The sequence below is a fragment of the Vitis vinifera genome, chromosome 17, assembly GCF_030704535.1.
Source record: "Vitis vinifera cultivar Pinot Noir 40024 chromosome 17, ASM3070453v1".
Taxonomy (NCBI): Eukaryota; Viridiplantae; Streptophyta; class Magnoliopsida; order Vitales; family Vitaceae; genus Vitis; species Vitis vinifera.
Window position 1 is genome coordinate 6,652,263 of NC_081821.1, and position 22,633 is coordinate 6,674,895.

The window sequence follows — 22,633 nt, forward strand, 5'->3', positions numbered from 1 at the left end:
AAGAATAGGCTTCTGGCATTGTCTCAGGCTGCATACATTGACAAGGTGCTTGTCAAGTTTGCAATGGAGAACTCTAAGAAAGGGAATTTGCCTTCTCGACATGGAGTTCATCTCTCTAAAGAGCAGTGTCCAAAAACACCGCAAGATGAGGAGAAAATGAGACGAGTTCCCTACGCATCAGCAGTTGGTAGTTTGATGTATGCAATGTTATGTACAAGACCTGACATATGCTTTGCAGTGGGAGTGGTTAGTCGATACCAATCAAACCCAGGATTAGATCACTGGGTAGCAGTCAAGCATATACTTAAATATCTGAGAAGAACAAGAAACTATATGTTGGTATACTCTGGTAGGGAATTGATTCCTATCGGATATACAGATTCTGATTTCCAATCAGATAGAGACTCTCGAAAGTCTACTTCTGAGGCCGTTTTCACTTTGGGAGGTGGAGCCATTATATGGAGGAGTGTCAAGCAAACTTGTGTTGCTGATTCAACCATGGAGGCTGAATATGTAGCGGCTTGTGAAGCAGCTAAAGAAGCAGTCTGGCTTCGTGAATTCTTGAAAGAACTGGAAGTTGTTCCAAATATGCATGAGCCAATCAGACTCTATTGTGATAATAGTGGAGCAGTGGCTAATGCCAAAGAACCCAGGAACCATCGTAAAGGAAAACACATAGAACGGAAATTCCACCTGGTAAGAGAGATTGTCAGTAGAGGAGACGTTTCAGTTGAAAAGATCGCATCTGCGAACAACATAGCTGATCCGTTCACTAAGACTTTACCGGCTCGGAGTTTTGAGCAACATCTTGAAGGGATGGGACTTAGAAAATGTCACATTTGATTTAGGGCAAGTGGGAGATTGTTGGAATATGTGCCCATAAACAAATGAGATGTTTTTTATTTTGCTGATTATTAATATTTTTAAGGAATTATTTCAATATTATTGTTGCATGCATGTTTTAGATGCTTTATAAATATCGAAAACCCTAGATTATTTAATTGTAACTTTAAATATTGTATATAAGTGTTATATACAGGAGGATAATATTTAAAGTAAAATAATCTAATATGTTCGTAATTAAAAATTAAAGTTGAGATCTTTAATTTAAAATTACTAGCGCGGTTCATTACATTCTGAATGAAATGATCTTATCCGGATTGTTAATAATGAGATTATTGGAATGAAAGCGTTTTATATAATTTGATTATATAGGACTGGAACACGATTAATTATGAATCTCTGATAAATTCCGTTATAATATGGAGCATGCAATATTAATCAATGATGGTCATATATGCATTGATCTTAATTCTGAGTGATTAATAGACTCCTATTTATTCTATTGTATTTTTTGACATACCGGGTAATGACACAAATACATAGTGTCAAATTCTTGGTGTATTGGAAGTATAATAAAATAAATAGTCGGGAATATTAATATACAAGATGAAATCCATTCATTCGTTAAGAAGTCAGATGGACGGTTCCCATAAGTATTGGTTCGGGCCTTGAATGATAAGAGCGCTCAATTTATGATTAGACCATAAATATATTATTCATTAGAGAACCAATGGCACTTAAGGAGAAAGATATAATTAAAGAGGTTAACGAAAAAACCTAACTTTAATTATGAACCGTTTATGGAGGATTGACTCATATGTAGTGACTATATCAATAGGCAATTCAAATCCTTTGAATATATTTAATTTTATAATTTTAAGAGTGCAATTCCAAATTTTTAGTGGAGTAATTTTGGAATTAATAATTTTGATTTTTTAATTAAGTTGTTAATTAATTGTCAAAAATTATTGGAGCTTAAAATTATAATGTTCATAGTTCCTCTCAATGGCTCCATTAAAATTATATGAACATTTTTTATGTTGGGTTGATTTTATTAGTTTGGAATTTTGAAATCTAAATTAATTTCACACAATCTTGATTTGATTTATTTATTTTATAATTTGATTATTTAAAATATTTTTTGATACAATGTGGTGAAGACCACACTTACTTGTATTCCCTAAGAAACACCTTTTAAGTGGGGATCATGGGGAGAGATATTCTCTCCCATATTTTTCAAAATTCAAAGAAACACTTTTTAAGTCGGGATCATGGGGAGAGATATTATCTCCCATGTTTTTCAAAATTCAAAATATGTCAGTTATTTTTTTCTTCGTGGTATTAAAAAGTTTTTTTTTCTCTCAATGTTTATCGGATGATGGGATGAGAATACAAGTTTTCAATATATATTAAGTTGTGTGATAAAAAAAAAAAAAAAACCAACCCAAGAATGAAAAACGCCCACTCGTTTTGAATTCATCATAATTTGGAGAACGTTAGAGAAAGATCCATGGTGCTTTAGAGGATTTGGAATTCTAAGATCTTTTTGGTGAAGTTCAAATTTATCAGCCTAATTGCAAGGTACAATTTTAATTTACCTATATTTGTTATTTCATTAAATTAATACAAGTATTGATCATTGAGAAAAAATTTTGAAAAAATTTTTCTGGCTTCCGTTTTTTCTTTTATTTATCTGGTTTCAAAACCAACAAGAAAGAGGATATATATATATATATATATATATATATATATATAGTTTTATAAGAGTTATAAATGTTATTTGAATAAGATTATTATTTTAGTTTTTATATTTCAATAAATAATAAAATATGTTTATTTATCAAAAAATAAAAAATAAATTAAATTAACTATAATTTATTCATTATAATTAATTAATTTAATTAAAAAATATTTAATCACTTTTTTATTTCGTATTGAAATTTTCTATTAAAAACAATAGAAAATAAATAAATATTTTATTAATTTATTATAAAACTTATTTCCAATTTTAATATAGATGGTACTTCATTGAATTACGATTTAAAATATATATATTTTTTAAATAATAGATAAAATTTAATTTTATCTTTATCTTAAGAAAAAAACATAATTTGATGTATTAATATAATAATTTAATCAATATAAATATTTTAAGATAAAAGATATTTAAATGCAAAATGAATATAAATTTTTTAATAAAAATTAATTAAATAATTTAAATTAAATTTACATATAAAAAAATACCTTATTATCTCACACTTCGTTTGCTTTGTACGTACAATAAACCTATTCATCTAAAAAAGAGAATTATTTCCGTGAGGGACACTTAACGGACGCATACTATCCACATAGATGCCACCGTGGACAATATTTCGGATATCATTGAAAATGGGAATTCTTTCCCATGAGGGGTAAACAGAAACATAATATCCACGTGGATGCTAACATGTATAATATTAAGGATATCATTGAGATGAGATATGATAAAATGATATCCTAACCTATCTACCTCATCATATCCAATGAGATTTATCATGTCAAATTTATTTTTTGAATTGTAGGAGAAATAAATAATAGAATAAAAAAAATTTTGTTTTAAAATATATAAAAAAATTATTAGCATTCAATATTTACTATTAAAAAATATAAAATATTTCTCTTATTTATTAATATAGAAAATTATTCAAAAATTATTAGTAAATAATTTTTTATTTTTTGTTGATGATATTCATCTGTAAAATATTTACAATTTACAAATAAAAATATTACATTATATTATTAAATATGTAAATGATTATTATTTTGGGAATAGCCTAGAATCATTTCTTTCCCTCATATTAAATAATATTTTCTATAAGCATTATTTTAAATTGTATTATACACATTTTTTTAATCATTTTCTTTTTTAACTAGAAATTTTAAAAACTATAAAAGTTAAATAAATAAATGAAATGAGAATCTTATATTTCTAACTTATGGCTATTAAGTCCATATAAAGAGGATAGTTTGATAAGTTATCACATTACTTATATTCTCATACTATGAAATGTTGTTTAATTTCTTTATTTGAAGTGAATGTATTAATGAAAGACTAAATCGTAAAAAAGTATGAGAATGTGAATTTGAGTTCGGTTACATGATATTTGTGGTGTTTGGTTAGAAATAAGTATGTTATTAGAATAGAAACTCTTTAACTTCAAATTATATTCTAATTGAGATTCAAATACATAAAATTTTAGATTTTACCTTCTAGGTTTAATAAAAATAATTAGACTTTACAAGCAAATAGAACATTTCATGCACGTAATACTACTAAAAAAATAATAAATAATAAAATTAAAAATGGTATATATATTTAAATATTCAATTAATTTTTCATTAAAAATATTATTTTTTGTTGAAATTTTATATAATAGTTTATATGCATTAAAAAAACTTGATATATAAAATAAAACCTAAAATATAAACCCTAGATCATCAATATAAAAAAAATTGAATAAAAAGTTTTCATCTACAAGTTTTGAAATTAGAGATAGTACATTTATTTTGATGGTAATAATTAAAAAAAAAATTATTCAATTGAAAAAAGAAAAACAAATAAAAGAGAAAAGATGTTTAAGTCAATAATTTTTTAAAATTTATAAAAAAAAAAATGTTAAAATAAGGATATTTTGGTTATTATATTTAAAAAAAATATTGTTTAGTCTTTTATGTTCAATAAAATACATTTTAATTTTTTTTTTGTTGACTACGTAAAAAAGTTGGTAGGCTTAATTTTAGAGCAATAGATAAGAAATGAAAAATATAATAAATTTATTAATTAGGAATTTTTTTTAATATATATAATACATGAGACATATTTAGAATTTTTAAGATATGATTTATCGTGCATGGCATGACATTTTTTTAACTTTTTTTATTGTTGTTTAATTTCTTTGGGTGAAATAAATACATTCATAAAGTAAGGTTAATATTACTTTATTTAATTTTGTTGAAATTTTAAGTTTACAAGAAACATAATATTAAATTCCCAATAATCAAACAAACCATTAATGGATATAACAATTTCAAATGTTAAACATAAATAAGTATTAATAAAAATTATATTTAAAACATGATCTTGAAATTCAACTTGGATAAAAAAAAAATAATGAGAGTATGACATTTAGACAACTCTTGATTGAGTTGAAAACTCATCTAATATGATCAAACTCTTTTCATCCTACTTTTTCAACCTGTTACATCTAATATTGATTCATTGACAAACTTGAGACTTAAATGATACTCTCATCTTCATCTTCTTTTTTATCTTCATATTCTTCCTTCTCTTCTTCTTCTTCTTCTTCATCATCATTATCATTTTCCTCTTCCTTTTCACTATCATCATCCTCCTTCTCCTCCTCTTCTTTTTCTTCATAATCATCCTTCTTTTCATTTTCTTTTTTTTCATCATCATCCTCCTTCTCTTCTTCTTCTTCTTTCTCTTCATCATCATCATCATCATCATCCTCTTCTTCTTCTTTTTCTTCTTCCTCACCATCATCATCTTCCTTTTCCTTTTCCTCTTCATCATCCTCCTCTTCTTCTTCCTCTTCATTTTCATCATCATCATCATCATCATCATCATATTCTTTTTCTTCAAAATCATAAAAGAATAATGACTCTTTTTCTTCTTCAAACACAATGAATTCTTCTTCTTCAAATACATTGAATAATTCTTCTTTTTCACCATCTTCTTTCCACCATTCAGGGTACATATCGTCAATATAGTTTGACATCATGAAATAATAAAAAGAAACTATAATGAAGAAGAAAATTAAACAAGAAAGTATGAGAATGTGAATTTGAGTTTGGTTTCTAGGACCTTATATTTATGGCATTAGGTTAGAAACTAGTATGTTATTAGAATAGGAACTCTTTTACTCCAAATTATATTCTAATTAGGACTTATGATATTACTTGATTTATTTAATTCAAACCAACTTATCCAATCAAACTAGATTTGAAAAGGGCAGTCATCTTCTTTGTTAAATTGCTTTAGGATAAGCCCTAGTGGATTCAATCTCCTTTTTAACTTATAATTCCCTTAGGATAAGCTCTGGTAGATTCAATCTTCTTTTTAACTTATAATTCCCCAATTGTAGTTATACTTATCTTTTTCTGATTTCTCTATTTTATTTTAATTTTAATATTCAAATTTCACATTAATACAATAAAATTTTGATCAAATTTTCAATTCTATTTTGTAATTTTTTTATTATTTTATAAAATCTCACAAAAATAAATCAGCTTTGTCGAGGACAAACTTTTTTTTTTTTTTTTTTTTTAACTCAAATCCTTGATGTGCATTTAAGAAAAAAAATATATTTTACTCTCTCCACTTATAACGGGAACATAATTTTTTACAAAATATATATATAAAATTTTAGATTTTAACTTCTAAGTTTAATAAGAATACTTAAACTTTATGAGTAAAATTCTCAATTTTGGAAAACAAGAATTAAGATAAAAAAAATTTAATGCACAAATTGAATTGAGATTCTATCCTATCCTAATTCGATCCTTAATTTCCGTATTTTTCTTTCTTAGAGGGTCTATATAGTTTAACATCATCATTTAAAAAATAATCAAATAATTTTTTCATTAAAAAATGTTATTTTCTTATTAAAATTTTATATAATAGTTATCATTAATATAAAAAAAAAATCTAAAATAAAAAGTTTACGCCATCAAGTTTAATTAATAGTTAAATAATATTCGATGGAAATAACAAAAAAAAACATGTATCATTCCACGTCCATCACGGGCAAGTCAATAATTTTTTAAAATTTATAAAAATGTTTATATAAGGGTTTTTTTTTAATCATTTTATTTTTTATTTTTTAAATATTAATTAGTCTTTTATATTTATTTATTTATTTTTTGAAAAAGTAAAAAGTTGGTCTTATTTAAAAAATATTTTTAATCTATTATAGATCATTCCAACTTTACATTGAAGAAATTTGAAAAGAGAAAAATTTGAGTTATTGCTTTCATTCATTTTATAGACTCTTCTAAAAGACCAAAAATTTAGTGAATTAGATTATTAAAAAATTTAGTCATGATTTTTCCAATAAAAAATGATAATCAAACATAGTAAAATATGTTGGGAGTACAAATCTTAAACATTATAACTTTGATAAAGGGTGAGATAGACATGATAGAAATTTTATACATCCTTTGTAAAAAGAATATCACAATTGTTTATTTATTATTTAAATAATTTATTTATTATTTGAATTATTTAAGAATGTAAGCGACATTGAATAACTTCTTTGCAAACTTAAATCTAAAAATCCAACTCAAATCGAGTGAAAAATTGAATTTAGATTTGAATAATTTTCGAACTATGGCATACTTGTTTATTGTCTAATTTCATTGGCTTAGAATATGAATGACCAAAAACAAAATTCGAAACAATACCATATGATGTACATTTCAAGAATACAATCATAAAATGTACCTTTCCATAACAAATCTGATAAACCATTTAAAATTTTTATGAAATACTATATAATATTCATATTATATATGGTAGGCATCTCAAATTGGCATAATGGACACAAGTGACTTTTTTTCACCCACTGAAAAATACAATTTTCATGATATACATGTGACCATGACATTCTTGTTACTTCCACTTTTTTAAAAAAAATTCTTCAAGGCAAATAACACATTTAGTGGGTAAATCCAAACACTCTAGTCTAACTTTCTCAAGCGTGTCAATAGAAGTTTTAGTTGTAAGTGTAGTCTTCTGCATGGGATGTTCAAGTTGCATGGCTAAATGACGATTAATGGACTCATCTTGAATATTGGGGTGAAACCATAATGTAGTGAAATTCATAAGAATGGGAAGTATCTTACGAGCAACATTGTGAGACTCATTCACCACGGAAACGGTAAAACAATGGATATTTTTAGTGATAGCTAGTTGAAGCTCTTATGGTATTCTCATTCACAAAAGCCACGAACATATGTGAGGTATGACACCCTTAAAGTCACATGATATATACTCACATTGAACCATAAACGTCTCTTCTTGTATTAAAAGACTTTGATTGTAGTCTATATTAATTTCCTCATCATGGTTTAGGGTTCTGGCCCAAGTACAAAACTTGACAAAGAACATATTTGATGACACCGATTCATCATTAGGAACAATTTCATCATAATGCCGTAATTCGAAGTGGCAATCGGACCTTACCATCATGTAACAAAAGAGAAAACCAAGTAAGAATGAGAGAAGTGTAGGTGGGGAAATTTGAGTTCCACACAAACCTATTTATTCTGTTAATTTTAGAAAGCTTTTCTGATTGGAACTCTTACTCAAAATTTCATTCGGATTATGATTACATTTGGAAAGTGGATTTTGGTACATAATCAAACGGATAATTCAAGAGTATTGGAACCAATCATATGTGCATCAATATAAAAATACAATATAGATTTTATTCCTTCTAAAAATATATATGATTAGGATACAAATTCCATCACATACTATTTTTAATAATACCCTAAACTACATATATTTTATCCTACCACCAATCAAACCTACCCTAAAAGTTGAAAATACTTTTTAAACAATTTTCTTTATTTTTTATTTTTCTTCCTATTTTCTATCTCCATCCAAACATTATACTACAAATTTCATCCTAACTAATTTTATAATTTTTTTTTTATTTCATATTTATCATTTTTAAAATAAAGATTTTTATTATTTAATTACTTTATGTCAAAATGTGTCTTCTTTTAAATCATTTTTTTGTTCTTAATTCCTTCATGTAAAAAAAAATTAAAATCATAACTCTTTTTAATTTTGCCTTTTTAGTTTCATTTGTATTTTTAATTATTTTTATTCCATGGAATTAAAAAGAAGTTAGGAACGGAAAGAAAAAAAAATTGAAGCAACCTTGTTTGGATGGCGACGGAAGTTAGGAAGAAGAATCAAATATAAAGAAACTTAAATAAGATGCTGACATTTTTTAGGCTTTACTTGCAGCATAAAAGCCCCTATCTCCAATCTACACGAACGCATTCAATCATTTTTCTCCAAACGCTGTGTTTCAATCCATCTCTGAGTTCAAGGTACTGCTCCAATCGCTATTCCCTATTCCCTATTCCCAATTCAATCTATCGGCTTCTAGGGTAGATTCAATCGTTTGGATGCTGAGAAAGTACTTCTAATTTAGATGTAATCCTTCAATTCATAAGAAAATGAATTGTAAATTGCTCACCATCTAGGGCTCGAGAATACAGAAAATGGCACTTTACCTAAAACTTGTATGACTCCTTGGTTTAGTTGATTTTTTTTTTTCTATTTATTTATTTGGGGATGGTGGAGTGGGTTTGGTTTGGTTTTGGATTTTTGGCATCAATGAAAGTGAGGGAGATAACATAGGGATCAAAATGTCGTTTTCTGTTGTTTAACTTATTTTTTCTTCATTTTTTTGGTAAACACGGATTTCACTCTGAGTGGTTTATTACTTGGGAATGCTTTCACTCCCGCGAATATCAGTTGTAATTCCATTTCTTATTTCTTTTTCTCTACACGCTATTTCCCAATTATATGCCAAAAGTTTATTCTTCTTTCAATCCAAAATTTCTCGCTGAGTTTGCTTGATTCAAGGAAAATTAAACTTCATCTGAGTTGACTTTTCACCCTATTTTGATTTAGGAGAATGAAAAATTCGGAGGCAAATTCAATTGTGACGAAGAAGGAGAAGGGAATACAAATCGAAGGATACCCAGTTGAGGGTTTGTCGATAGGAGGGCAAGAAACTTGCATAATCCTCCCCTCCCTCAAGTTAGCCTTTGACATTGGTAGATGTCCCCAGCGTGCAATTTCGCAGGACTTCCTGTTCATTTCCCATGGACACATGGATCACATTGTCAGTTCATCTTACTCATATTCTTTTGTTTGTCTCCGTTTTCTATTAGAATCATTTAATTCAACAGAAATCAACACCTCACACCCATACAGTTCCCTATGAAATAATCAATTTGGAAAACAATGTGATGTAGGACAACCCTTGGATGGTTGCCTACAATCAAATAGGTGGAGCTATGGTTTTTATTTTTTAGGATTTAGGTGAGGAATAAGGGATAAAGTTTATGATAAAAAAAATAAAATAAAAAATATAGGGATAAAGTTTTCAACAATTCTTGTTATATCATAAGTTTCTTCATATTTTCCATCAATCATCACCTCTTGCATTCTAGATTCATTATTTATTATTTCTCACTCCTTACTAGTAACTCTGAATTTCTTCTTAATGAGAGTATTTGATATCTCCTTACTAATTCCCTTTGTTGATATATATCTTAGAGATTCATACTCATCATAATGGCTGTTAGGTTTGATTTGGAGGAAGCATTCATTTACAAGTTTTTGACTTGGGTTAAATTTAAAAATATAATTGTGTTGTAAACAATTTGTCCTTTATTGCATTGAGATATGATATGTTTACAAACATGGGATTAAATCCGAATAATCTTCAAGAACAATCAGTGATTCATAGTTCTAAGATGAACCAATGGCTTGAGTACTGGTTATGGATGTGCTATGATGTCAATGAAAAATTAAATTACTGGATCGTTAAAGAATATATAGACAGCTATTTCTTAAGTATATCATAGTTATTCTGTTAAAAATGATAGGGATGTTTTTTGCTTGCATACTCCACTTTTTTCACTTGATGTTGCAAACAATTGCTGAACTTTTCATCAAGTTTCTAAATTATCTTGGGCAATTGTGGAACAGCATCGGAGGAACCAACCCTCCCCCTCTTTCCCATAAAAACACAACCCCAAGGGAAAAGGCACTAGTTTACTCTTGATTTATTTTATACATACATACATATATATACATACATACATATATATACATACATACATATATATATATATATATATATATATATCATTCTAAATGATTCCTAAATTCTTCTAAATTTTGTCTACTACCTTTGGGCTTCCCATATTTTCACTGGATTTTTATGCTAGTTCTAGTGTCACAAATTACATATTTAAGTATAGAACCCTTAAACGAAAATTTGTTGCTCTCTGTCCTTTTTTTTGCCACAATATTTTGCTGATAGATCTTTTTCTTTGATGGATATATTATCATTTATTATGTTTTATTGCTGCTGCTTATGCCCCAATCTTTTATTTGTTAGGGAGGACTGCCCATGTATGTTGCGACTCGTGGGTTGTATAGAATGAAGCCCCCAATAATTATTGTACCAAAAGCTATAAAAGAAAATGTGGAGATGCTTTTTCAGGTGCACAGAGCAATGGATGAGTCAGAGCTGAAGCATAATCTAATTGGCTTGAATGTGGGTAATGTCCTATTTTCAATCAAATGATGTTAGAAATGTAATTTAGTGCCTGGTACTCACTACTCTGACTACATAACTGCTTGTTAATTTTGCCTGTCTGAATGGATATCTTCTGATATATTCCACCTAAAATGTATATTGTTATATTTTCAGGAGAAGAGTTTTACTTAAGAAAAGACTTGAAAGTAAGAGCGTTTAGAACCTACCATGTTATACCAAGCCAGGTAAAAAGTTATTTCACTCCCTGGTCTTTTAGATAAGACTAGCCTGAGATGTATTTCTCTGAATCATATTATACTGCTAATGGCTCCCATCATGATCTGTTTCAGGGTTATGTAGTTTATTCTGTAAAGCAGAAACTGAAGCAGGAGTATGTTGGCCTTCCTGGGAATGAGATTAAGAACTTGAAGTTATCAGGTGTGGAGGTCTGTCTTAACAGTTGTATTTATAGACATCTTAGACACATTTTAGTTTCCTCTTGATCACAGATTTTGGTACGTTTTCACTAAATTCTTCTTTAACAAAAAGGATTATTACAAACACAGTAGCATCTAGGAATTTTGCAAGAAAGGCAAGCTCATACAACTTTCCATAAGATTGACCTTTTCTTCAAACCTTACCTCCAAGGCCTTGATCTTTAACTTATGATCACTTTCACAAATTCTTAACCATATAACAAATCTGTGTAGTGCATGATGACAAAACCATGAGAGCATATGTTGCTTCCCCAAGGAGATGGAAGAAGAACCAAGTTTGTAAAAGAAAAACTTCCTATCAAAAAAAGTTTGCAAAAGAAAAACCATTTTAATGTTTGGTTTTTAGCCATAGGAATTTTTAGGTCAGTTATTATGAATTTTTCTTTCATTGTGTCCGAAATTTGTTTTATCGTTGAACTAATTTGAGATGGAAGAACAATTTAATGCTTTACTGTTCAAAATAGATCTTTTTGGATAAAGTTGTTAAATGATGATACTGAAACAACAGGAGCTGGCGAGTAGATCTCTGGGTTAAACTTATATTCCGCAAAACATTGTTGGCTTGTTCTTGCTGATCAGTGCTTTTTAACAGTCTGCCCCTTGGTTCATTTTTTTGTTTTTCACATTCCCTTATCCTGCCTCACCAGCATTCTCTTTTCCTTATGTTAAGTTTATATCTAGCAAGGTTGAGTTTGCACAATGCAGATTACATATACAATGACAACACCTGAAATTGCCTTTACGGGAGATACCATGTCAGACTTCATTCTGGATCACACTAATGTTGATGCTTTGATGGCAAGAGTTCTCATCATGGAGGTGCGCTACATTGATCATATTTAGTCTTACTTTCCTACTTGACCATAGAGACTTGTTTTGCCCATGTCCTCTTGGAATTTGGAAATAATTTGTAGTTTCATCTAATATTAAGTTTGTTCAGTTTAGACATAGAGATGTCAAATGCGCTGGGCCTGGTTTTGTGGAAGCTTGGGCTCATCAAGCTGCTGTCTGAAAACTAGGCTGGGCCTGGCCGGCCTACCCAAGCAATATCCCTGACCCAGTATTGCCCAGTATACTACAGGCCTGGTGTCAGCTGAGCCAAGTTGGCCTAATTTTATTATTTTCTTCTTTTTTGGTGTAAAATTAATGCAATAAACAAGTAAAAATATAAAATTTTGTAATAAGAAAAAACGAAGTACACAAAATGAAACACTCTATTCATTCTTTTAATAAAACTCAAAGTACATTACTAAAATTTATGAGGAAAAAAAGATGTGAGAATTGGTTAATTATAGGTTTGGGAACATCCCAACTAGGTTGGCACCCACCCAACTATGAAACATATGCATTGCTCAACCTTGATAATACATTATTAAAACTGGCAAAACTAGAAAAGATGCATACTTGAAACTAGAAATTAAAATTGAATTTCTTCATTTTCAGCTCCATCTCTTTCTTGATTTCTATCCACATTCATATTTTTAAACATTTCTACCATGCCATCTTCCTAATTTTACATCTCCTTGCGTCATGCCCATCCTTCACGCAAGCTACTTAGAAAATCGTATCTTCAATTATGTTTGAACCTGTAGAATTCTGATGCTGCAGTATTCACTAGTGGTATTAGTAGATCCTGTATAATTCTAGACAGTATAGAAAGGTGGGTTCATGTTCTTTCCACCATTGCTAAATATCACAATTTTGGATTTCATCTAGGGTAAAGTGTAAGAAGGAACTTGAAGCACTAAACTTTTGCTTTCCCTTTCCCCTAGTCAATTGTCTAAAGAGTAGACAATCTCCAAATGGGCATGAACATATGGAACTTGAGTACCCAGCTCCCATTTAGACTCAGTATTTAAATAGGCTCTTCTCTATCATACCTTCCTTCAGTGTGAATGTTAATTCCATATTTTCAGCTATAAAGCTCAATGTGATCTCTGCACCATGAAACTTAACCCTAGGATCCATTCAAGCAGCTAAAGAAGAATTAGAGGCATTTTCTCCCAACAATAACTATTTGGTTACAAACTTCTTTAAGCCTTCACTAGACTTCCTGCACTGCTCAACCACTGCTCTAATATTACAGATACACCTAAGTTCTAAACAAGACATTAGGGGTGATACTAACATGGTAGTGATCTCCTCAAGAAGTCCATAGAAGTGAAAGTTACTGGTCAATTCTCTGCACACTGTGCAATACCTCCAAATTTGTCATTGACATAATCTACTATTGCATGGTCATACCCTACACAAGATGCTATTATTTGTGGGTAGAATTTCAACCGTATTTCGCATCAAGCTAATTTTTTTCTTCAAACTAGCCTTTTACATAGCTTATGAAAATCTTGCAATGTAGATGAGTAAGAAATATAATGAATAGCATATATTGCATGGAATTTAAGGATTGCTATTATTTGTAGGTAGAATTTCAACCGTACTTTGCATTAAGACAATTTTTTTTCTTCAAACTAGCCTTTTACATACCACATGAAACTCTTGCAACTTAGATGAGTGAGAAATATAATGAATAGCATATCACATGGAATTTAAGGATGGAGCAATTATTTTTAAACCATCTAGCACAATTGAATTAACCATATGGCAAACACATATCATATGGTAAATTTTACCAAATGGATCTCTACTTGACCTCACAAACTTATCTATAGCATTTATATTGTTCAAAGTGTAATCAAAGGCAGTGTAATTTTTATTTTGTATCTCAAACTCATAGAAAATGCTCAAAAGAACGTCATGTATGGCAATTTGGTATAAGGAAATTGCCCTTGAGGCTTGACTAAAGTGGTAAAGGGTTGGGGAGGGTTTGTGGGAGGTCCCAAGTTCAAGTCCCAATGGGGACAAAAATTTACGTAGCAAAAAAGAAAAAAAGCTTGGTATAAGGACATTAGGGAAAAAAAAAGAGGAAAAGCTAGGGTTTTCTTTTGTGAGCATGTTGCTCATCTACATCCTTTGTTTTTTTCTTCAATATGCGCATTCTGCAACAAGCTTGAGGTATTTATATTAATTATTTTGCACTATACTGAAGTGGTTCTGCACTTCACATCTATGTTCTACTATTCCAAGGTCTCTTTTCTCTGAAGTTATGGGAAGGGATGGGGCAAGGGTCACTAGTGGGGGTAGGGGTTTCATCATCCACTAATTCATCATACTCATCTCCTCCACATCTAAGACTCTCAAGATCTAGAACATCAAGGTCCATCTTGATTCTTAAAGCTATCAAAATATTTTAAGAGAAGTCAATAATGGAGGATAACTAAATGAAAACATAAAATTAAATAAATATGTAATAAAATAATAATGTAAAAGAAATTATTAATATAAAAACCTCAAGTCTCTGATAATGTAGACCTGTTGAAAACAAGAATAGATAGGTTGATGCTGGAGAGATTGTAGAGGGAGTAGATAGCTGTGACCATGAAACTAGGCTTGTGTGTTTTATTACTTTTTTTGGGGTGGGAAGGTGAGTGGCTGTTGTTGTTTATACAAAATCTTTATATAACCAAGTTACACATTTACCCCTCAAACTAACTATAATATTAGCTGTTGGGAGGGGTATCGTGGATGCAGTTGAATAAAATAAAAATAAAATTAGAACTATCTGTTGGGCAAGCTGGGCCACTCAACCTACTTTGCACCTCTAATTTAGACAGGTGCTTTTGTTCCTTCCCTTGTAGTATGTTAATTTCCCTGATTTTCCTGTATTCCCTCATTAATAGAGAATTGTTAGAATGATGCTAAAGATAAGAAGGAACTTTGACCACTGGAGGAAACATAAAAGGCCACCTCTTCAAATATATATATATATATGGTTAAATTTTTTTCGTCATTGGAACTGGAACCTAGAACCTCCCACAAACCCTCCCAAACCTTTACCGCTTGAGTCAGGCCTCAAGGCTCTTTAGTTCATGATATATTAGGATTGAGATATCGCATTTAATTATTTAAAGGATGTCACTTTTTGGCTTAGGCTTACAATTTCTTAGCTCTCTTATTTTTCTGGCACCAATGTTAGGATCACGTTCATAACAACTTCATGTGGTTACCCTATACAATTTAGGGGTCTGAAGTGATGGATTCTGGGGTTCTTTTGGAAGGGAAGCTCATAAGAATTTTTTTCCTGGTATTGCAACATTTAAAGTGGTCTAGTGTAGTCTCTACTCTGTTCTAGAGGGGAAAGGGGGAACCCTAGTAAATAAGTAGAAATGAGATTAGTGTTCTGAAATGACACTAGATGTTATGCTTATATCTTCACTTCTAAACAAGGTGTAATTTGGGCACATTCTAGTAAAGATGGAGATAGATTCACTATCTGCATGAGTAGGGATATTATGAATTAGAAACACTCAACTCATCCTAATAATGACACATGCCCGACTGCATGGATTGGCACCATCCATACCTCTCATTCTGCTCTAATGGGTTTATCTTCCTCTAAATTATTGGATTTAAGCATTAGATAATCATTCAAGACAGTATCTGTTGATGTAACAAAACCATCAGATGATCTAACACTTTCATCGAAGCAAACGACTGAGGGCTTCTGGAAAGTCAAAGTTACTATGGAATAAATAGTTTGTAGTGATGGTTGTAGAAAAAAATCACACAAAAAATGAGGGAAATAAAAGAACAAAGAAAGGAAACACATATTTATTATTCCTCAATGTGATATTGTCAAAGGACAGCTTTTGTTAAAGGACAGCTTTGCTGTCCACACTAGGACAGCTTTGCTGGTCAAAGGACAGCTATCAAAGGACAACTTTGCTGTCACACTTCCTTCCTTATTTTAGCCCACACTTGCTGTCCACACTTCCTTCCTTAATTTAGCCCACCCTTCTTTCCTTATTTTAGCCCACAATTGTTTCCTTATTTCTTCATTTATTATTTTGTACAGTTAGCATATATTATTTGACAGATTATAGTTTACATGTATAGGGCTAGAATCATGCTGGAATTTATTTGCTTTTATTTGCTTTCCATGTAAAGCATCCTTGTAAAGTCTATATATAATATACAAAACTCAAGGCCAAGGTATTCGGTCATTCATACAATATTTTGACATGGTATCAGAGCAAGGTTGCTAATTTTTCTTCCCTCAAATTCTTTTCTGTCTTTTCGGTTTCGGAGGTGCCTCTCGTGTCTTTCGGTCAAGTCTGTGTTGATCCGTGCTGCACCCAACCACAACCATTTTTCTCAGTATTTCTGTGGCTGTCGTGGGTCAGTTTTCTTCTGGGATTTTTTTGGTCCATCCTTTTGTCTCGGGTTCTATTTATTTTCTATGGATTCCGCACCGCTGTGTGTTAAGTTTACAGGCACAAATTATTCTACCTGGGCATTTCAGTTTGAACTTTTTCTCAAGGGAAAAGACCTTTGGGGTCATATTGATGGCACGGATGTTGAAAAACCATCCACTTTTGACAAATCTCAGGATGTTGGGACTTCTCATTCATGGGCTGTGCTTGATGCACGCATCATGTCTTGGCTTCTTGGTTCAGTGGAGCCTCATATTGTCACCCACTTGCGGCCCCATCGCTCTGCTCAATCTATGTGGGCTTATTTGAAGAAAGTTTATCATCAGGATAACGATGCTCGTCGCTTTCAATTAGAACATGCGATTGCCATGTTTCAACATGGTAGTCTTTCCATCCAGGACTACTACTCGGCATTTCTGACTCTTTGGCATGAATATGCTGATTTGGTTACAGCGGATGTTCCTATTGCCGCTCTCTCAACTATTCAGACTATTCACGCGACTACCCGGCGTGATCAGTTTCTTATGAAACTACGTCCGGAATATGAATCTGTTCTCTCCTCTTTACTGAATAGATCTCCTGTTCCCTCTCTTGATATTTGTTTTGGTGAGTTACTTCGCGAAGAGCAACGCCTTAGTACTCAAGCTATTTTGGAGCAATCTCATGGCAGTTCCGGGACGACAACTGTAGCTTATGCTGCCCAAGGACGCGGACCACCTATGCATTCTAAAAACTTGCAGTGTTTTTGCTGCAAGGAATATGGGCATATTGCTGCCACTTGCCCTAAGAAGTTTTGTTCTTATTGCAAGAAGAAAGGTCACATTATCAAAGAATGTCGTATTCGCCCCCAGAATCGTCAGGCCCAAGCATTTCAGACTTCGGTTATTGTCCCTCCTGTAGCAACACACGACTCTCCTTCAGCTGCGTGCTCTGTTCCTGCACCTCCTGCACCAGATTACTGCACCCCAGAAATGGTGCAACGAATATTAATTTCAGCATTATCAGCAATGGGGTTTCAAGGTAACAATTCTACTAAACTCTGGTACGTGGACTCGGGGGCCTCTAATCACATGACTAATAATCCCACCGCTTTGTGTCATGTTCGGCCCTACGCTGGTCAATCTTCCATTCAAACTGCCAATGGCAGCTCTTTGCCCATAGCTGCTATCGGCGATGCCTCTTCTAAGTTCACTGATGTGTTTCTTGCCCCTCAGCTTTCCACGAATCTTATTTCTGTTGGCCAATTAGTTGATAACAATTGTGCTTTCCAGATTTTTCTCCACGTTCTTCTATTAAGTCTTTTGCTTGTAATAATGTTTCAGATCTTAGTATGGTGTGGCATCGTCGTTTAGGCCATCCCAATACTCAAATCTTATCTTATGTATTGAACTCTGATTTACCTGGTAATAAGGATCGTTATTCTTTATCTCTTGAGTGTGATTCTTGCAAACTTGGTAAAAGTAAAACTCTTCCCTTCCCTTTGCATGCAAGTAGAGCATCTCACTGCTTTGATCTTATCCATAGTGATGTTTGGGGACCTTCCCCGGTTAGTTCACATGAGAAATTTAAATATTATGTGACTTTCATTGATGATCATAGCTGATTTACTTGGGTCTACTTTCTTCGCTCTAAATCTGAGGTCTTTCGTACTTTCACTGAGTTTTTAGCGTATGTTGACAATCAATTTTCTACTTCTATTAAGACATTACGCACAGATTCTGGTGGTGAGTATTTGTCTACTGAGTTTCAAGCATTCTTGGCTTTTAAGGGTATTATTCATCAACGTTCATGTCCCTCTACTCCTCAACAAAATGGAGTTGCCGAACGCACAAATCGTCATCTTTTAGATGTGGTACGTACTCTCTTGTTAGAATCTTCTGTTCCATCCATGTTTTGGGTAGAGGCTCTAAAAACTGCTACTCACTTGATTAATCGTTTACCTTCTCAAGTCCTACATATGGAGTCTCCCTATTTCCGCTTATTTGCTAAGCAACCTAGTTATGATCACCTTCGTATTTTTGGTTGTGTATGCTTTGTTCATTTACCTCCCCATGAGCGACATAAATTATCTGCTCAATCTGTTCGATGTGCTTTCTTGGGATATAATATGTGTCAAAAGGGATTTGTTTGCTATGATCCTACATTACATCGTACACGTATTTCTAGGAATGTTATTTTCTTTGAAAATCAACATTTCTTTCCTGTATCCTCTTCTACTGTGTCATCCTCTTCTACTGTGGTCCTTCCCTCCTTTGAGCAACAGTTCTCAGATCTTCATCCAGTCAGTTCTCGCTTTCAACCAGGTATTGTGTATACGAGACGCTCCCGCCCACAGTCTCTTTCGGTGGCTCACCCGATATCTGATCCTACCACGCTCCAGATGCAGTCAGTTGCAGCACCTTCAGTACGTCGCTCTTCTCGAGTGTCTGTACCTCCGAATAGGTATGGATTTCCCTCTTCCAGTTCTGGCAATTCTATTTCAGCCCTTACTGCTGCATTGTCCAAATTTGATATTCCCACATGCTACTCACATGCTGCTAAGCATGATTGTTGGCGACAAGCTATGCAGGAAGAAATTGCTGCTCTAGAGGCCAATCACACTTGGGACATTGAGCCCTGTCCTCCCACTATTGTTCCTCTGGGTTGCAAATGGGTTTACTCAGTCAAGGTCCGATCTGATGGAAGTTTGGATCGTTACAAAGCTCGGCTTGTTGCACTTGGGAATAATCAGGAATATGGTGTCAATTATGAAGAGACCTTTGCTCCTGTGGCTAAAATGACTACTGTTCGTACGATTCTAGCTCTTGCTGCTTCCAGTGATTGGCCATTACATCAGATGGATGTAAAAAATGCTTTTCTTCATGGGGATCTTAAAGAGTGTATTTATATGAAGCCACCCCCGGGATTGTTTCCCTCTCCGACTTCACATGTGTGTAAGCTTCGTCGCTCTCTTTATGGTCTCAAACAGGCTTCGAGGGCCTGGTTTGAGAAATTCCGCACCACTTTATTACAATTTTCATTCAGGCAGAGCAAGTATGACACTTCCTTGTTTCTTCGGAAATCAGACATGGGTATTGTTGTTCTTTTGGTTTATGTTGATGATATTGTGATCACTGGTTCCGATTCTGCTTTACTTGGTCAGCTCAAAACTCATCTCTCCGAGTCCTTTCATATGAAAGATCTTGGACCTCTCACATATTTTCTTGGTCTTGAGGTGCATCATAGTCCCTCTGGTATTTCCCTCAATCAACATAAGTATGCGAGTGACTTGGTGGCTACAGCTGGTCTACAAGGGGCTACTTCTGTTGATACTCCCATGGAATTAAATGTCAAGCTTCGCAAAGAGGAGGGCGACTTACTTGCTGATCCCAGTTTATACAGGAAGTTGGTGGGTAGCCTTGTTTATCTCACCATTACTAGACCGGACATTTCTTTTGCTGTACAGCAAGTCAGCCAGTTCCTTCAGACTCCTCGTCATCTTCATTTGGCTGCTGTTCGTAGGATCATACGCTATGTTCAAGGCACTTCTACTCGTGGCTTGTTCTTCCCTGCAGGCAATTCTACTCGCCTTGCTGCTTATAGTGATGCTGATTGGGCAGGTTGTGCGGATACCCGTCGCTCCATCACTGGTTGGTGTGTGTTCTTAGGAGATGCATTGATATCTTGGAAAAGTAAGAAGCAAGACAGAGTCTCTAAGTCATCTACGGAATCTGAGTATCGGGCGATGTCTCTTGCTTGTTCTGAAATCATTTGGCTTCGAGGTATGCTTGCGGAGTTAGATTTTTCTGAGACCGATCCTACACCTCTCCATGCCGATAATACAAGCGCTATTCAGATCACGGCCAATCCTGTCTATCATGAGCGCACAAAGCATATTGAAGTGGACTGTCACTCTATCCGTGAAGCCTTTGAAGCTCGTGTTATCACTCTTCCACATATTTCCACTGACTTACAAATTGCTGATATCTTCACCAAGGCTCTCCCTCGTCATCGACATTGCTTGCTAAGTAGCAAATTGATGCTTGTTGATCAACCTGCATCAATTTGAGGGGGGCTGTCAAAGGACAGCTTTTGTTAAAGGACAGCTTTGCTGTCCACACTAGGACAGCTTTGCTGGTCAAAGGACAGCTATCAAAGGACAGCTTTGCTGTCACACTTCCTTCCTTATTTTAGCCCACACTTGCTGTCCACACTTCCTTCCTTAATTTAGCCCACCCTTCTTTCCTTATTTTAGCCCACAATTGTTTCCTTATTTCTTCATTTATTATTTTGTACAGTTAGCATATATTATTTGACAGATTATAGTTTACATGTATAGGGCTAGAATCATGCTGGAATTTATTTGCTTTTATTTGCTTTCCATGTAAAGCATCCTTGTAAAGTCTATATATAATATACAAAACTCAAGGCCAAAGTATTCGGTCATTCATACAATATTTTGACAGATATTGCCTTCAAAGTATCAATTACAAAATCATCAAGTATAAAGTATTAATATGTTTTTAGTTCTAAATTGTATCCAATGAAGTGGAAACATTATGTGGAATTTTGAAGAAGTTGAAAATATTCTGGCAATTGCTTCTAGAATTCAGTATGGAACATTTGTAACATTGTTGTTAAATGACTTTTTTTCCTCCTGATGACTCTTTGTGCAGAGCACCTTTGTTGACAACACAGTGACTGTGGAGCATGCAAGAGAATATGGCCACACTCATTTGTCTGAGGTTAGGTCTCCATAGCTTTCATAGAAGAAACTTCTATGTTTTATTATGCCTTTACTTTTATGTTGTTGTCCTCACCATTTATTTATCTCTTATCCTTGGATAATCCTCTTCAGATAGTCAGTTATGCAGATAGGTTTCAGAATAAAGCAATTCTTCTGATCCACTTCTCTGCTCGTTATACAACAGATGTAAGTTTCTTTAAAATTGCTCAATTTTTTTGTGGGCTTTTTTCTTTTTTCTTTCAGTAGTAAGAGAATAACATGACTAGGTTGTAAATGATCTTGTTTACCGGATTGAAGTGGTTTAGATTTTAACATGTCATGTTTACCAGGAAATTCAAGAAGCTGTCTCTGCATTGCCTCCGCCTTTGGGAGGTCGAGTATTTGCACTGACAGAAGGATTTTGATGGAAAATGAAGTTGAGAATCAAACCTGTCAAGTGTGTATATTAAGCGTATTTATTACACAAGTCACTAAAGTTAGATTTGGCTTCTTGCAACTGCAATTTTGTTTTGCTAAACCCAAAGCCTTACAAAGGCACCACAGGGTGTAGTTCTTAAACTTATTATGCACAACAGGAATGGTAATTAGGTGGTGGCAAATGCTAAAAGCCCAAGCTATATAACATTTTTCAGTTGCGGTTAGTGAAATTCGTTGCTTTCATTTTCGACACCTAGATATGCAATGGGCAGTGATGTTTTTCCATGTCTAAGTTTTCGTTAATATATTTTCACTCAAATTAACTCATCTCTAACTAAAAATAGAGGTCAAAGCTGAATATTATTAGGAAATTTTGAATGCTTATGTTGGATTATTCATGCAATTATTGAGCCTGAACTAGGGGTATAAATATTCAAAGATTTTTTTAACAAATAAATTAAATTAATTCAAGAAAAAGAAAGATTAAAATGAATATTTAAGTAGTTTTTAAAAGTATTCTTGCAT

General features: G+C 32.6%; 1 protein-coding gene across 1 annotated transcript; it reads left to right on the forward strand.

Moving 5' to 3' along the window:
• The first annotated feature begins 8,768 nt into the window (after positions 1 to 8,768).
• LOC100262176 (tRNase Z TRZ1) lies at positions 8,769 to 22,360 on the forward strand. The gene is made up of 9 exons (XM_002273022.5): positions 8,769 to 8,967; positions 9,557 to 9,770; positions 11,058 to 11,220; positions 11,373 to 11,443; positions 11,549 to 11,644; positions 12,401 to 12,514; positions 21,621 to 21,689; positions 21,803 to 21,877; positions 22,021 to 22,360. Exons 1-9 carry the CDS (start codon positions 8,852 to 8,854, stop codon positions 22,093 to 22,095), a joined length of 993 nt encoding a protein of 330 aa, XP_002273058.2. The 5' UTR covers positions 8,769 to 8,851; the 3' UTR covers positions 22,096 to 22,360.
• The last annotated feature ends 273 nt before the right edge of the window (positions 22,361 to 22,633 follow it).

Bases quoted from the DNA above. Each gene is read 5' to 3' on its own strand.
- LOC100262176 (XM_002273022.5), top strand. From the start codon at position 8,852: ATGCTGACATTTTTTAGGCTTTACTTGCAGCATAAAAGCCCCTATCTC. The intron at 8,968-9,556 runs GTACTGCTCCAA...ATTTTGATTTAG, and splicing joins AATCCATCTCTGAGTTCAAG to GAGAATGAAAAATTCGGAGG. The intron at 21,690-21,802 runs GTTAGGTCTCCA...AATCCTCTTCAG, and splicing joins GCCACACTCATTTGTCTGAG to ATAGTCAGTTATGCAGATAG.